This window comes from Hoplias malabaricus, chromosome 1 (genome assembly GCF_029633855.1).
Source record: "Hoplias malabaricus isolate fHopMal1 chromosome 1, fHopMal1.hap1, whole genome shotgun sequence".
Classification (NCBI taxonomy): domain Eukaryota; kingdom Metazoa; phylum Chordata; class Actinopteri; order Characiformes; family Erythrinidae; genus Hoplias; species Hoplias malabaricus.
The window spans coordinates 26429914-26446388 of NC_089800.1; the positions used below are offsets into that span (position 1 = coordinate 26429914).

A 16475-nucleotide genomic window follows, 5' to 3' on the forward strand; every position below is an offset into this window, starting at 1 on the left:
TCATTTACATTGCATGATGAATTCTACAGTACCTCTAGGTGTACAAAAATATAACCCTGCATAAGTCTAAAGGTGTGGGATAGCGGTGGTGACAGTGACGGAGTGAGCACTATGAATGGAAATGAAGCGTCCTGCACATTTTTAAAGGGATGTGTCATGGTGTTTTGCTGAATGACAGTGCAGGGACATATGTCGTCCGTCACTGTAGCACACACACATGCACACACACTCCCATATACGAACATGTGCACCCAACAGTGTATGAACTAGTCTCCAGCAGAAGTGATGAGTTTCTTATCTGGAAGCAGCAGCCTTCTGCAGGCAGCTGTTTGATGTACTGCTCTTGAGGATCCTTGACCCTCTAGATAAACCGCCGCAGACGCTCAGATAGGCAGCATCAACGGAGAGGAAGGGGAAGAGTACCTGACCATGGTTCGTCCTGCCATCCTCCTCCTCCTCATCCCTCTTTCCCTGCGCTTTATTACCCTCTCGCCCAGATGGAAGATCCGCCAGGAAGATAAGACGTTTTTACAATTAAACCAGTGTCACTTCCAGCCCTCATATCCCTCTTGAAGTGATAAATAACGCTTGATATTTGTCGAGGCGTCACACGCTAAAGCGAGATGACACCGGGAGATTGAGTTATCGGGCCGTTTGAAGAATACGTCGAGGTATAATATCTGACAGGATTCAAATATAAGGCAGGAAATTCAATTACCCCCCTCCTCTGCCTGAAAGCTTCTGTTAGCAAATTAGATTTTGAATATTAGCCAGAGCTCCCCCTCGGGTGTGTGTGTGTGTGTGTGAGAGGGGGGGGGGGGGATGTCGGGAGTGGCTGAGAGCGGGGGCGGGGGCGGAGGCGGTGGTGGTGTGGGGCTGAGCAGTAAGACAATCTTATTTTAGCAGTGCAGATGAAGTCAGGCCTTTTCCTCGCGTCTCTGCTCTGCTCTGGAGAGACACTGTGAAGCCTCTGGGACTCAGAGGAGCTCTGCTCATTGCGGATTCTGCAGTTTTTATACCAGAGCATAATGGCAGAGAGGTGCGGAATTGTTCGTAGGTATCATTACTATCAGACGAAACCCTGTATCTCCAAAACTGTAACTCCTCGGGAGAAGCAAAGGAACAAAAACACTCGATTTTTAGTAGATGTTAAAAGTAAAATATTCTCACAAAATGTTATTTTGGAGCTTTACTAACGGTGGGTTCACCACTGAACTGTTACATAATGAAAACAGCTGCTGAGGATTTGTTCAAATAGCAGTGACTTATTAGTTCCACTGCAGAGGTATGTATTATTATTATTATTATTATTATTATTATTATTATTATTAATTCATTCATTGTCTGTAACCCTTATCCAGTTCAGGGTCGTGGGGGGTCCAGAGCCTACCTGGAATCACTGGGCGCAAGGCAGGAATACACCCTGGAGGGGGCGCCAGTCCTTCACAGGGCATTATTATTATTATTATTAATTCATAGTATCCAAACATATGTGTGAGTGTTGGACGATTATAAATATTTGTCTTAGCAATCATGAACTTAGAATATTAATACTGGCTCTAATTTGTTACACTACTGTTGTTGCTAATGTATCACTTTGTCCCTGATCCGAGGCACTTTACCCCTAACTGCCTCCAGGTGCCATGGCTATGGCTGCCCACCGCTCTGGTCAAGTGTGCTCACTGCCCCCTAGTGTTCACTCGTGTGTGTGTGTGTGTGTGTGTTAATGTGTGTTTCACTGCACGGATTGGGTTAAATGCGGAGAATAAATTCCTTTGTGTGCAAGCACAGTGGCCAATAAAGTGATTCTATTTCTAATCAGTAAACATAGTAATTATACTTAAGTGTTTATATTTTTTGTATAACAGTCATTTTGGGATCAATCCTGCAACCTTCCAGTCCCAAACCTGCTTCTCTGACCATGAGGCCACAGGAGCTCCCAGTACGTTTCCGCCACACGGTGGCTTCTTTCCAAACATGGAAATCCTTTCTAAACCCTGATGGACCCATATATTATGTATCAACTTGAGTTATTTGTTATTTGTATCAGTGATAATGAGTTCCTTTTAAGGGAAGGGAAGTCAGTGTTGTACTTGACCAAAGGACTGAAGCTTTTTAACATGCTGAGAATGCAGCAGCAGGTTCTGTATGTGCCTTAACAGGAGGTATTGTAGATATATTCTACGTATGGTACTGTTTGAGCCATATCAGCTTCAACAATAAAACCACTGAAAATGAACTGATTGACTCTGATGAGGACCAGATGGTTGGTTAGGCCACTTGGTTAGATCACCTCCAAACTGCTAGGTCTTTGGTAGGGTTGTGGAATGCAGTGGTAAGTACCTACTTTGACATTATTGCACACCATACAACCCTTCCCACCAACGGTATTCCCAAATGGCAGTGGCTTCTTTCAGCAGGATAATGCTCCCTGCCACACTGCAAATATAGTTCGAGAACAGTCTAAGAAACATGATTAAGGGGTCAAGATGTGGCCTAGGTTTCCAGTCTCCTCAGACCTTAATCATAATCGAGTGTACATCTGCTGCTAAATGCTCGCGGACAGATACCACAGGACATTTAGACTATTCTCAGTCCAGTTTTCTCCCAAACTCTAGATTTTACTGATCACAGTTCTTCACCCAGAGTTACAACAAAAGTCTTTTCACACCAATGAGCTGAACACTGTCATCCACCACTGTCTTCTGACATCACTCTTTCAGTCTGAGCTCAAAGATATTGCCATGGAGCCTTGGAGTGCTGCATGAGCACAGCTGTTAGCCTCCACCCTGTTATTTATAGCACGCTGAAAAATGCTTTGTGAGGAGAGAGTGTAAATATCAGTATCTACATGATAGATGGTGTTTTGCCTTCATGGGATTTACTATCATACCTCCCAGAGCTGGTGAGATTAGCCTGTCTGATTATCCTGGTAATGTATTGCCTTAATGTTATTTATTTTCCTACCTGTCCATTCTGCAGGGCATTCATTCTTTGTCATTTTCAGCTCCCTGTCGAACAGATGGTTTCCTAATGTTGATGTTTTTACATGTTCCTGGAATCATTGGGTGCAAGGGTGGTACATACGCATCTAACGCATCTACCTGCCGAGATATTATCACTGTCCAAAGACAACTGTCTAATGCATCTCTGTTTTTGTGGATTTATAGTTGGCCACATCTTTTGATGATGGACCAATAGAAATGCTCCAAAATGACATGGAATTCTGACTTTCACTGAAAGTTCAGAAGGTTTTTTTTTCTTTCTCAGTTGAAGTTACTATTTTGGAGATACGTGGTTTTTTTTTTTTGGCCAGTAACGATATGTTTTGGTTATGTGGGAGGAAACCAGGGCCCCTAGAGGACACCACACAAACACAGGGAGAACACACCAACCTCTGCATAGACTGGAACTGTGTGGCAGTGACACCACTTTTAGGGGCCACCCCATGGTACAGTTATGGTCCCAAATTAAAGGTACTAAAGATGTGTCAGTGGAGGCCCCTTTGTGTTTCTGAGAGTGAACCATTCTTCCTTTAGTCTGTAAATAACAGTGTGTGTGTGTGTGTGTGTTCTAGTCAAACTGCGCTCAGTACGCTGCCGATCGGAAAGAGGAAGAGAAGATGTGCGATCACCTGATCAGTGCTGCCAAGCACCGCGACCACGTCACGGCCAACCAGCTCAAACAGAAGATCCTCAACATCCTCACCAACAAGCACGGAGCCTGGGGGGCCCTCATACACAGGTACAGAGCTGTGTAAGTGGACAGCTGGTCATGTACTCATTGCATTAATATATAACATACACAGAGCATTTATCCCCACTCACTGTCCACTCTGTGAGACACTCCTCCCTCCTTGGTCCTCCTTGTAGATGTAAAGTCAGAGAGAGTAGCTCATCTGTCACTGCACAGTGTGTGTCGGTCGTCCTCTAGTCCTTTATCAGAGGACACAGGACATAGTTGTGTGTATGTTTTTGGTCAGTGGACTATTCTCAGTCCAGCAGTGACACTGAGGGGTTTAAAAACTCCAAGAGCACTGCTGTGTCTGATCCACTCGTACCAGTGCAACACACATTAACACACCACCAACACGTCAGTGTCACTGGGTTTCTGTGCTGCTTTGGGGTCTCAGATTTAATGTGCATGAGGTCGCCTTAGCTGTCAGGGCCAGGACTTACAAGTCTCTCTCTCTCTCTCTCTCTCTCTCTCTCTCACTCACACACACACACACACAACTGTAATGTGACTGCTATTTAATGTCATTTTCTTGCTCTCCACCAGGGTCAGGCTGCAGGTCAGCAAACTCAATTACCACAACCGACCACTAAATCCCAAGAGACGCATCATTGGTGGTCAGATTGTAAAAGTGTGTGTGTGTGGTGCTCCATGCTCCTGACCGGCCCTCTTTTCACTCACACAGCTGTACACCTGGTGGTTGTTAGGCTGTTCTCGAGGGCCCTGTTAAAAAAGCTGGGCTTTGTTCTGTGTCCAGCAAACAGTGTGTACAGACACCAAAAAAAGTACCAGTTCTGTCCGGAGCTTTCCGGAAAAAGACATATATATTAATCCCAAGCAACAAAGGAGGAGCAGACTATCACAGCCCCCCAAGATTTCATTCAGAGAGAATGTTGCAGCATGCTTTAAAACACAATGTCCGCAAACTAAACCTTAATTGTCTCAATGACCAATCAAACAGCTGTTTATTGTGTGTTTTACGTGCTCGAGCTAGTTGCTAACATTCCAGGATAGGCTTCTAAGAGTATTTCAGATGAGTCAATGTATCTGTGAAGGCTTCACCCTTGGTACATACACCACTCCACCTTCTTCCAAGGGTCTGGACAGTGCTCTATCACTCAGAGAACCTGTTCTAACACAAGGGGGATACCTACTCTTCTAACCCAAAATTAGCCGTGGGCATAGAGACCTAATACTCATGTGCAGCTGCTTCACGGTGTCCCATAATATTGTTCAGATTATTTCACTGAGTATTAGTTGGGTGTATACAATCTGGGCATCCAGTGTGTCTATAATCCAGGATATTCCACACTTACTTGGAATTTAGCCATTAAAAGTACTGGGACCTTGTTAAAAGGAACCCCAGCTGGTAACACTTGTAAGCATTAATACGGTGCAATTATTGTAAAATATTTAGACACATTGTAAAAGAAAAGAAAAAAACAACAACACAGAACATAGTTGATTTATTTGAAAAATACGTATTTGACAGAGGGATGCAGAGGGATTTTAGACGCATCAAATGGTTGAAGAAAACCAGGCTAAAACGTTACACTTTGCCTGCAAATTTCCAACAGAAATGCCAAAGCCCCAAAATATGGACTGAGAACTGCGTGAAGCATTGAGGACATACACTGGATTCTTACCTGGCATTCAACCAAACTGACAAAGTTTACCGTTAGCTACTTCTGCTTCGTCAGACTATTCTGTATTCAGCTATTCTGGCCAACTCTCGTCTCCATGGCACCTGCTTTTTAGTCTCATTATCAGTGATTTCGGAAGTGCTGTGTTCTGGCTCAAACTGAAAAGGCTGAACAGTGGTCTTATGACCAAGAGCGAGGGTCCAATACCACTGCAACCATTAGATGTCATGACCAATTGCAACCCATGCCGAGATTGCAACGAGATTTTACAATTTTACAAAATGAAACAAATAATTTATTAATTATTTTTTTTCCATGGCTTAATAGTTTAGAGTAATTTACTGATATTAGAGCTTTTAAAGAGAACTGGGCTTCCAATATTCAGTGAGTCTGTAACTAGCCATTGGCTACTGAGGCTAGGGTTTTCTGAGAAAAGCCCCTGCCCATCGTTCTTTTCAAACACACCATAAATGTAGACTCCCAGATACATGTAAATCTGACTCCCATGAGCCTTCCACTGAGCTGTCAGTTTGATGGCGAGAAAGCCCAGGACGCACACTCGCATGTTTCAGATGCACACAGACGTAAACACTCGTGCACACACACACACTCTTAATCCACAATCACTGATTACAAATTTGCTCCACTTGCTGAAACGGTGGCTGTGGCTTTCTTTATTGAATTTTGCCAAATACAGTGCAGATGGTGGAAAAATGTTGCAGGGCAGCCGCGTGTTTACCCTGGCCGATAGGAAACATGTACAGCAATCACCGCTCCACAGCAAATTGCTCTGCTGTTTTAAGTCTACGGTTTCAACCTTTTTAAAGCAGTAAACAAGTTCAAGGGCATGTCTCTGCCTCCCAGTTTGCCTCCAGCCTGTCTCAGACGGTAGAGGGTGGAGACTGACTGACTAGATGCCATTTTTCCATCTTTTCTGTTTAATTTGATGTCGGATTCTCCAGTCACGCATCATTTGCTGCTCGTCTGCCTGTGGGGCTGTGGGATTTTGACAAAACCTGGTAATTGTTGGTGTGTTGAGCTGATTTTATTATTTTGTTATTTCTTGCTCTTCTGTACATATGCGTTTAAACATAGGGAAGACAGGAAGGAGGTTTTTATCTGGTGGTTTAAAAAATAATAATAAAAAACCTTTATAGAACATTGTGCCTCACTCACTCTCTCACATTTAGCAGGCTTTAATTCTCCATAAGAGAGCAGCGCTGATGTTAATAAACCAGCGGTTACACTATACATTTTCATATCACCAGTATTACTGTGTAAGAAACATGTCAAGTGAGTGTTGAAGGTTATGTCCTGAAGTGTAATTATTCTGTAAACTGCTAGGTGAATTAATATTAATTATAAATTCCTATTGATTTCATTTAATTCTCCCATTTAAATCTCTTATTATTTAATCTTCTATCATATACCCATCTGACACAGATTCTAGACCCTTTATGCATGTTTCCTTTTGTGTGCACTGTATTAAAAACCCTGAGCAGGTCTGTGATCAGTGTTTCTTTAACCCATTGTTTGGAATTTTCTTCTACCCCTTTGGCTTAGTCAAATATTTATAGAAAATGCCGAGGAGCCATAACATTTGCATTGAGACAAAAGGTTATTGAGCTGCAGTGCGTTGTAAATGGCACCACAGCACACTTCCAACAAATTCAGATTTAATGGTGACCTGCTGGAGAAGAAAAATGATGCAATATGCTCATGAGCTTAAGGCAGTGTTGCAGCTCCACAACTTATCCACAGTCTTATTCAATGCTACATTAACTTTTCCATTTATGCTGGTCCTGTAAAATGGAGTGCCCCCTGGCATTATAAGTAAGTGCATGTGTGTGGGGGTACGTGTGTGTGTGTGCATGGCCCTGTCTGCTTGAAAATTTATTTGTGTCGGAGCGTGTATTTTTTTCTTTGAGCATGAATGCCCTCAAATTGCTTTTCTCTTTTGATTTTGGGCGCTGGCCTGGAGAGAGGCGAAGGAATATTGATAAGTTGCGAGGAGAAACGCTGCATGGAAAAAGAAATGTTACCCTGCCTGCTGACACCCGGATTTCTCCAGTTTAAAAACGTTATTAGCTAAGTTATGGTCAGAGGGGAAAGAGGCCGGTCTCGAGGATCTCCGTCCGAGCCGACGACCGGTCCTCGCTGTGCTCTGAGGAATTAGTTTGTGGACGACGGCGCGTGGGATGCCCAGACGGACGACTGCACGGCTCCGCGAGCCCAAAGCCAAATAAGCAGAGCTCCAGAGCGCTGAGGCTTCAGTTCGATCATACTCCATGCTTCCCTGATGATGAATGTCCCCTGTATTGAGTCGGCATCAGAAAATCAATACGTCTCAAATTGAAACAGTATAGGGTTGTATTGATCTGGGCTACTAAATCAAAACGAGAAGGCTTTGATAGGACTCGGGGAGACAGCTCCTGGCCCAGTAATGACACACTATCAATTTTAGCTTTACACTGATAAATCAAGTTGAAAATTGGATGTCAGATCCACCCCCCTCAACCCCTCCCTCCGCTTCACCTCAGAGGGAGTTATTTTCCCTGCCCTCCTTCCCTCTCCTGTTGACCTCTGCCCCCTGCCAGTGGATTATAAAGTTCAGTCGCGTCACCAGAACGGAGACGTCAGGCTGGGTGTCGGAATTAATGATAGAACAAAAAGAAATCCATGAAATTGAAAAATCATGGGCTCATTTACTTGCCTGCCTTTGACCTGTTGGACAGTTTAGTAAACAGACTGGATTTTGCAGGGCATTTACTCTGTTGGAAGTAGCTTAGATCTGGGTAAAAAAAAAAAAAAAGAATGGCTCAGTGTTTTTTTTTCTTTTTATACGTGTTGTCCTCTACACATGCTGCTGTTAGCCTAGCTTTATTGGTGTTGTCTAGATGTTTTTTGCTCTGTGTGGAAGTTAAAAGCTTAGCACCAGCTAAGATCAGTGTCAATCACGTTAATACAGTGAAAGCTGAGTTCAGAATCTGTCATTATTTCCAAATTAATAACAGCATTGAAAAAAGCAAAAAAAAAAAAAAAAACACCCTTAAGAAATAAGACAGAAGCCGTGTTGTTTGCCTCACATGAAGATGCCAGCTGGTGCTCTTCATTGTGGAGATAAGCATTGTACGGTTGTTCTGTTTAGTTATCATCATGGTTTTAGACGTCGTTGAAACAGCTTGATTATACTGTATCATTGTTTGGTCAAATATGCTATTTTTTTAATGCTATTTTTAAATTTATACTGTGCACATTTTATTACATCCACCCTTCCATCTTTTATCTGTAACCCTTATCCAGTTCAGGGTCACGGTGGGTCCATAGCTTGCCTGGAATCATTGGGCACAAGGCAGGAATACAGCCTGGAGGGGGCCATTTTATTACAAAAATTCTAAAATTCTTTTTTATTTTATGCTCCACAGTTGTTGCTGTTTTGCTAAACACACTCAAAGACGAGCTACAGGAACAGTGAGATTTCCTGTTAATGACAGTGTTAAGGCCTTTTCACACAGAGTCAGATTTTTATGCACGAAAACAAATGCACGTATATTAACGGTGTTCCGACCAACCAGAACGGCGTTGTCATGGTTACAGACCAAACAATTGAGCAGGATGACGGTGGCTGAACAGCTTGTCTTGTTCGTAGCAGAACACAAAAGCTTAAAACATAACCAACACTCTGAGAAATAACTTTAATAAGAGAAGCAACACGCAGAATCAGACCCTCAAACTCTCTCAGTGACCTTCGGAAACACTGCCCGTGTTGTTCTGAAGACTGGGGTGGATTGAGTGTGTGTTTAGTTGCAGTGTTGACAGTAAAATGACAAATTCATCATTGTTCCTACACAATAAATCCATTTATTCTTCCTGCATCTTCCCATGATTTCAGAGACAAAAACAGAAGTCAGACTCAGTGTGAAGGTTCCACTGCTTTAAAAATCGCATTCGTTTTTTACGTGCGGAAAGATTGTACTCGGGGTGAAAAGGGTTTTAAACAAACACTCTGCTGTTTCTAATGTTTAGGATTAGGTTTAGGGTTGGGATACGTTTTAAGGTTAAATTTTCATGCTGTGGGACTTCTGGATTTACATTTATTTATTGTTTATTTTTCAGCTTTTTTAACTTTCCTCCTGTGTTAGCTTTCTGTTACCATCTCTTATGTTAATGGGTCGGTTTTGACCCATGTCTTAAATCAGCCATAAGACCCCCTAAAAACAATGAATTATCAACCAATTTGTTTCTTACCTCCTATTTACCTTGTTACATCTTCCTTGTCCATGAAAGGACTGGTTTTAATTTTTCATTGTTGCAGACTGTAAACTGGAGATGTAAACTCTACAAAACACAAACTCTGAACTGACTGGGCCTTACATGTCTGGACATGTCTGTCTTTCCTTGTTTTGTGAAACAGACAAAGATAGAAGCCCCTAACTGAAGCTCTAGTGGTTGTAGGAGGAGCCAGCTGTAGGCTGTTGGTGTGTAGTGTGTTTATGATTCCAGATTTGGCACTTGTTTTTGTTTTCTGATGTAAAATTATACCTGGGCCAAAATTGACCCTAACAACAAAAAAGCCATACTTTTAATGAGAGCATTTTATAATTAAGTAAAAAAAAATATTAATTTCTTTAAATAGAAGTTCCTGAAAAAGTCTTGATGCAATAAACAAATTCATGGAGCACTTGTATGCATTTAAAACCTAAAAATGGGTCGGTAAAGACCCTAACACAAGAGGAAGGTTAAGACTTAGTAGACTGTCTGGCCAAGCGACAGCCATTTGATCACTGTGATGTCATTCTTCTACCCAGCTTCTACCCACAAGCGCCAAGCCTCTGCATATAAAAAGCCGGGATTCCCTTCTCTTCCAGTAGGTGTCATAAAGAATGTAAGGCCTGACAATGGGCCTGCGGACCACTAGAAGGTGCTTTGTGGCCCAGTAGCGGTAGTGACATGGTGGGCTCCACCCTTGTTTGCAAGTACAACAGCTGTGAAGTGTTTAGGTGGATGTCCGCATTGAGAAACTCTTGAAGACGGTGCAAATGTTGAAATCTCTTCCCAAATCTGACCTGCAGTGCCAATAACGCACACTAACACGCGTTTGCACACCGTGAGTCAGTCTTTGCTAAATGCACACTCGCATAGACATGTGATGAAGTCTGTTTTTGCTGTTTCTTCCTCTGTGCTGGCTGTGCAAAAACATTTCGATTCCCAAGCCTTCAGCAAACAGACCGCTGTGATTAATAAGGCCGTCTGCAGTTGTTCACTATCAGCATATTCTGTCAGGCGATGGCGCGTAGCTTTCTCTGCATGTGCCCAATCACACCTCGTCTTTCCGCCGCTTCCCTGAGCCTCACATGGCCGCTCTGAGTGGCTGGATTGGTGCTAATTGCTCCAGTGTGGCCTTCCTCAACAGAAATATGGAGAAGACAGGAGTCCCTTTGTTGCCTGGGTGACGATGTCCACGTCAGCATGGTGGCTGACAGCTGAAGGAGAACTGAAGAGTGTGGACGCCCGCAGACCTTAACTCAACCTGACTCTGGTATTGATTGTCAGAGCTTTCTCTTGTATAATTACTTTTCTTTGAATGTGTGTGTGTGTGTGTGTGTGTGTGTGTGTGTGTGTGTGTAGGTAGGTAGGTAGACAGGGAAGTAGATGAAAATGAAAGAGTGCAAGCAAGAGGAAAGAGAAAGGAAGAGAGAGAGTGGAAACGAAGGAAGAGACAGAGAGAGCGGTGGCGTGTATTGATCCGCAGGGAAGTGGTGGGGGGGAGACGTTGTTTCCCTTGACTAACGCTGAGTGGGCCTTCCACGTGTGATGTATGGCAGCTATCTGGTCCTGGATAATAACTTTGTGATGGAATGGAGCCTTCAGTCACATGCAGCCAGGCTAACCAGTCTCAGCGGGCGGGGCTGAGGGCCCCATCAATTCTAATACTAGCCTAGGACAGAGAGAGAGAGAGGGTGGGGGTTAACATCATCAAAGCACCATTTAAGGCCTGCTCCTGACCTCCATCTTACACTTTAATCAGTGATGGTATGAAGGTATTTGTTGTGCTAACATTCAGTACAAGATCTGGGGCATCAAACGAAGCGGGTGCGAGATTCTCATCGGTAAAGTCAGTATTCACCCAGATCTTTAGCGTAAATGGAGACCACCCATGAGCAGATCTTTATGAAGGTTGTACAGCACAGTACAATACGACACTGTGTAATATTTTTTGCGTAAAATTACAGTTTCACAATCTTTATAATGCTTCGCTGGCCTGTAATAGACAGAACAGATCCTTTGTTGTTGCAGCTCTGGAGCTCAGCACTGAAGAAACTGCACTATGTAACCCCTTCTCACTGATTTCAGTACAGTGCTGTATAAGGGAGCCCAGGGAGCCTAAGCTAAAACAATAAAAATAATAATAATATCGTATTTTTGGTTTCTAACCCTCCTCCAAAAGTTACATAGTGCCATTTCTGCAGTGCTTATCCCAGATTAGTAACAATAGAGGTTCTGTTCTTGATTTCACAGATCAGCAAAACAGATCAGGCTGTGACTTTAAGGTAAAAAGTACTATCTAGTGTTGCTTTAACAAGTAGAAACAACAGAATTCTAATCTGATCTAACATTGGACTGACTGTAGGAAAAGCAAGAATGTGAAACGGATGATGATAAATGACAGGCCTAGTGGGAATGCATTTAAATGCTATTAAAACCATTTTTAATTCACATCACATCTTGCGCTGTGACATTAAAGCTCCTTTAAAGCCATGCAATAATTATTTTAGAGCTGGTACGAAAGGACACCCATAACCTTGAGAACAATCCCAGAGGCAGGAAACAGGTTGCCATTCATTTTATTGAAATTTTTTGACTTAACTGAAATACCCTCTGGCTGCAGGTCACATTAACAACAAGCTAGAGTTGGTGTGGGGGTCTTTTAAAGAGCTCAGCACATCATTTTGCCTTGCTCTATGTGTTGACCCTACACTGTTCCAAAAGAACAATATGCTGCACATCAAAACAAAGCCAGAATCCTTTAAAAATCCCTGTAGTTTTGGCACAAAATAGATTCATTGTTATAACGACTATTGTCATTTCACTCTACATTTCAACTGCCACAAGATTTTAACTGGCTCTGGTATGAGCCATTTTTCATCATACACGGATTATTGTCGTGTTATTACAATGTTATAACATCAATAGTGTTACAAAGCTTTTTAACACGCGCTAATGTTCAGCAGCTTTTCCGCAGCTCTATATCATTTAAAAACGCTGATTTTACACAATTGATTGTGGAGGGGACATGCTGTAAATGAATCTGTTCTTTTGTTGTAGCACTCTCACACACGTCTTCGTCCATTTGTTCTTGACCTACACGCAGGCTCTTCCCCAGGGGCATGCTTAACCTTGCAGCCTGTGCTAATTATCTCTGGAAAGAGGCCCATTCGCACAGTCATCAATTTCAGGGCTGCTGGGGTATCCCCTGGTCCTCAGCCCCCACCGTCCTGCAGGAGATGGACGGTTTGCCGAAACTGGCGAGAAGGGATGTCTGACCCGCACTAGAACTCTGTCTTTCATCCGGCTGGACGCGTCTGTCTTAATCCTGCGGGATGACCCCCAGTGCAAGACTTGTCTTAAACTGAAGTGTTTTCTCACACGTTCCTTGGCGTGGACTCGATTAACCTTTTACAAGCAACGTTTATCACTTTTCAGTCCGTGTCCTGACAAAAGCAGAGCTTTGTTTGGCATTATTTCTTAGTCGCTGCTAAAAGACAGTGTTTACTAATTTCACAGACAGTACCAACTCTTAGCTACGACTCTGATACTAAACTAAACTAGCAAGGTGATGGCTAATACATGCTTCCACGGCGGCATGTGAAGCCAACATCATTGAAAAGCTCAACATGCTTAAAGGAGAATATTTTTTCCCAGTTGCCTGGGCTAGAATCATGCTCATTAATGTGGGTGAGAAATACCTAACCCAAGGATGAACTATAGCATCGCAGGGGATCAGACATGGTAGAGGACCAGAGATTAGACAATTTCACCTCTTGAAAAACCCATGCTTATTATTGTGGCACTGGATTGACTGAAAATCTTAACCCTGCCTCTAAATTCCTTTAGTTCTTAAAGGCGTAGTTCACGATTGTAATCAAAAAACACTTGCCTAATGTGTCTGCAAAGCACTAGTGTCTGTAACCCTCTGGGGTTGAAGAACATGGCGGCGCATCAATGACCATTCACAATGTTTCTATTAATATCTTAGCGATATTAATAGAAACTGCTCTTTCTATCGCATGTTATCACGACTGTACGTGATACTGTACATCCCGAGTTACGAGCCTGTGAATAAGCTTTAGACACTCCTCCTCTGCCTCACGCTGTGTCTAACTGGTGAATTCGCTTGTTTTTTTAAGACTCTGATAAAACTATTTCAATCACCAAAACAATTCATCCACACGAGTAAAGGGATGTTTTTATAAGAAATATAAAGATTTTCTAAAAGTTTTTCAGGGTTAGAGACAGATTATCTCTTCATAAAATGCTCTAGGTCACTCGCTTAATGAGAGAGCTGAGAATGTTCTGAACATTTTCATATAAAACGTGGGCAATATAATTATAATACAAGTACTTTAAAGTCGAATTTCAGAAAACTGAGAAAAATGTCCTTAGACCCCAAAGGGTTAAATAAGTAAAATACTGGACTCTCTTTCTTATTCTCTCTCTCTTGCTCACGACAGAGGCATCCAGAGTATTTTTAAACAACAGAGAGAACTCTTAACACTGAAAAGCATGAACTGAAATGAGGATATTGCTCTATTCCTGCTCCATAGGTGGGTAATGTTGCTGTTTCAGATCACTTAAGGTGAAAATGTGTCCAGGAGTCGGCTAAATATATAGCGAAAGTGCTACAAAACTAAACAACTCGAGTTACCGATACGTTTCTGTGGTAATTCAAACTGTGAATAAAAACTTACAGACACATTAAACTTCAGGCACATACAAACAGATGTTTGTTTGTTTTTTTAATCAATTACACTGTTCCACTTCAAAAGATGCTAATCTTCTGAATGTAAACAACCAGAGAGTACTACGTTTACCCATAATTGTAGACGTTCCCTTTAAATACATAGCAGCTAGATGTAGGTCAATTCATATTTGACTTTTGTAAATACTGTTAACTGTCTGTTGGATTTGTATGTTTTGAAAGAAGCAGGGATGTTTTTTATTTATTTATTTATTTATTTTAAGTAATAACAGGGTGTAATTTATAGGCCAGTAGCAACAGTGTAGAAACTGTACGACTAGGGTCTGTTTGTTGCTAAGTTATTTATTTATTTATTTAATTGTGAAGCCAGAGACTAGGAAGTCAAATTAAACGTAACTGTAACTAATTGTGTAACTACACTGTTATAAACATGTCATTACCATTGAAAAGTATGGCAAAACCAACGTAACTTCTAAGGTCAAATGAGGCCGGGACATTTATGAACTTGAGTCACCACCACCACTCCACTTGATGCACTTTAGGATATTTGTATGTAGTTAGGGCTGATTTACAGCTGATGCCACAACCCTTAAATCCATATACTGAATTAATGACCTTCCCAGTTGCTGGGTCACATGTTGACATCTGATCAAAGGAGAAAAGAGGCTGTCAACAGATAGAGGAACATGATGTTTACCACTTCCAGCCGGGATCCATAATCCGAGCAGGCTGTGCATCACTGTGCTCCTTTATTCTGAAAACTTTTTAGCGCTCATTAGACATTACAGTGCAGCGTGTATGAAATAAGCGTGAATAAAAAAGCTTTATTCTTCCTGAATTTATAGTTCACTTTGAACGCGATGTCCACCGGCATATGGCCGCCAGTCGGCCTGTGATGACGTGACAGAGGAATCTCTATGATTTTGTCCAATTTCGCTGAAGTGTGTCCCGCTCAATGTGCACGAGTCCTGAGACACGGGCTGGAGACGAGTGACAGCTGTTTTTTTTTTTTTTTTTTTTTCAGGACGCCGCATGTGGGAATGGTAATTCAGTTGTAACTTGGAGTGAGGGGGGATTCACAAGCTGTGCCTACCAATTATTTTCAGTGTTTTCCAAGAAGCTGTTCAGTAATGAATGTTATGTTTCACTGACCCTTGAGACAGAGCATCGCAGGACATTTTGAAAGGAAGTTCCATAAAATGCAGAGACTTTTAATTTGATATTATCTGTTTTTTTTTTTTGTTTTTTTTTTGCATTCCTTTAGTCACATATGATATCTCTGTAAACATTTGTGTTTTAGCGAAGTAGACACAGCACAGCTTTTTTAAATTAATTTATTTATTTTTTGTAACATGTTTGTCCCTGTTATGCTTAATGACTTAAAAATAAATAAATAAATAATATTACATTAAACACATTATTAACATGAAGGACTGGCGCCCCCTCCAGGGTGTGTTCCCGCCTTGCGCCCAATCTTTCCGGGTAGGCTCCGGACCCACCGCAACCCTGATGTGGATAAGCGGTTACAGATAATGATGAGGATGACCTTATTAACATGTTATTAACATGTTATGACCACATTTCACTCAGTTTGTTCCCACACCATTAACCCATGTTCCCACCAACGTTAACCCAATTCCTTTTGCCTGGTTGGTTCAGTTTTGGAAGTGGCGTGAGAAATGTGTGTGTGTGTGTGTGTGTGTGTGTGTGTGTGTGTGTGTGGCTGCCCTTAGTAACAGTGCTAGAGTGTGTGTGTTCAGTGTCACTCGCACACAGGACATGGCGCATGGCAGCCGTGACATCACGGAGCCGGCGTGGCACTGAGGAAAAGCAGCACCCCACCGACTGGCTGCTGATTACCGCCACTTACGCTAATTACACCCCATTTATGTCCCCAATGGAGGCATTTAAGGAGAATATAATGGTGTCTTATTGAATTTTGCCCTCATTCTTTTCCCTTGAACTACACTCATCAAAAGCCCTTTCTGTAGAGCCCAGATTAGCTGCTGCAACAGCTGTACTGTCCTGAAGGGCCCTCCATGACCAGATCTGATTGTTCCAGTTAAATGTGCTCATAGGTCTGGATTTGATTGACGAAAAGATTTGAGCCACATTTT

At 42.3% G+C, this 16475-nt stretch overlaps 1 protein-coding gene across 1 annotated transcript in view; it reads left to right on the forward strand.

Moving 5' to 3' along the window:
• The window catches only part of nbeab (neurobeachin b), a 342438-nt gene that overhangs the window by 173177 nt on the left and 152786 nt on the right, over positions 1–16475 (forward strand). Inside the window, exon 37 of the mRNA XM_066660786.1 lies at positions 3578–3744. Within this exon, the coding sequence (XP_066516883.1) occupies positions 3578–3744 (167 nt within the window). The remainder of the gene's footprint in view (positions 1–3577; positions 3745–16475) is intronic.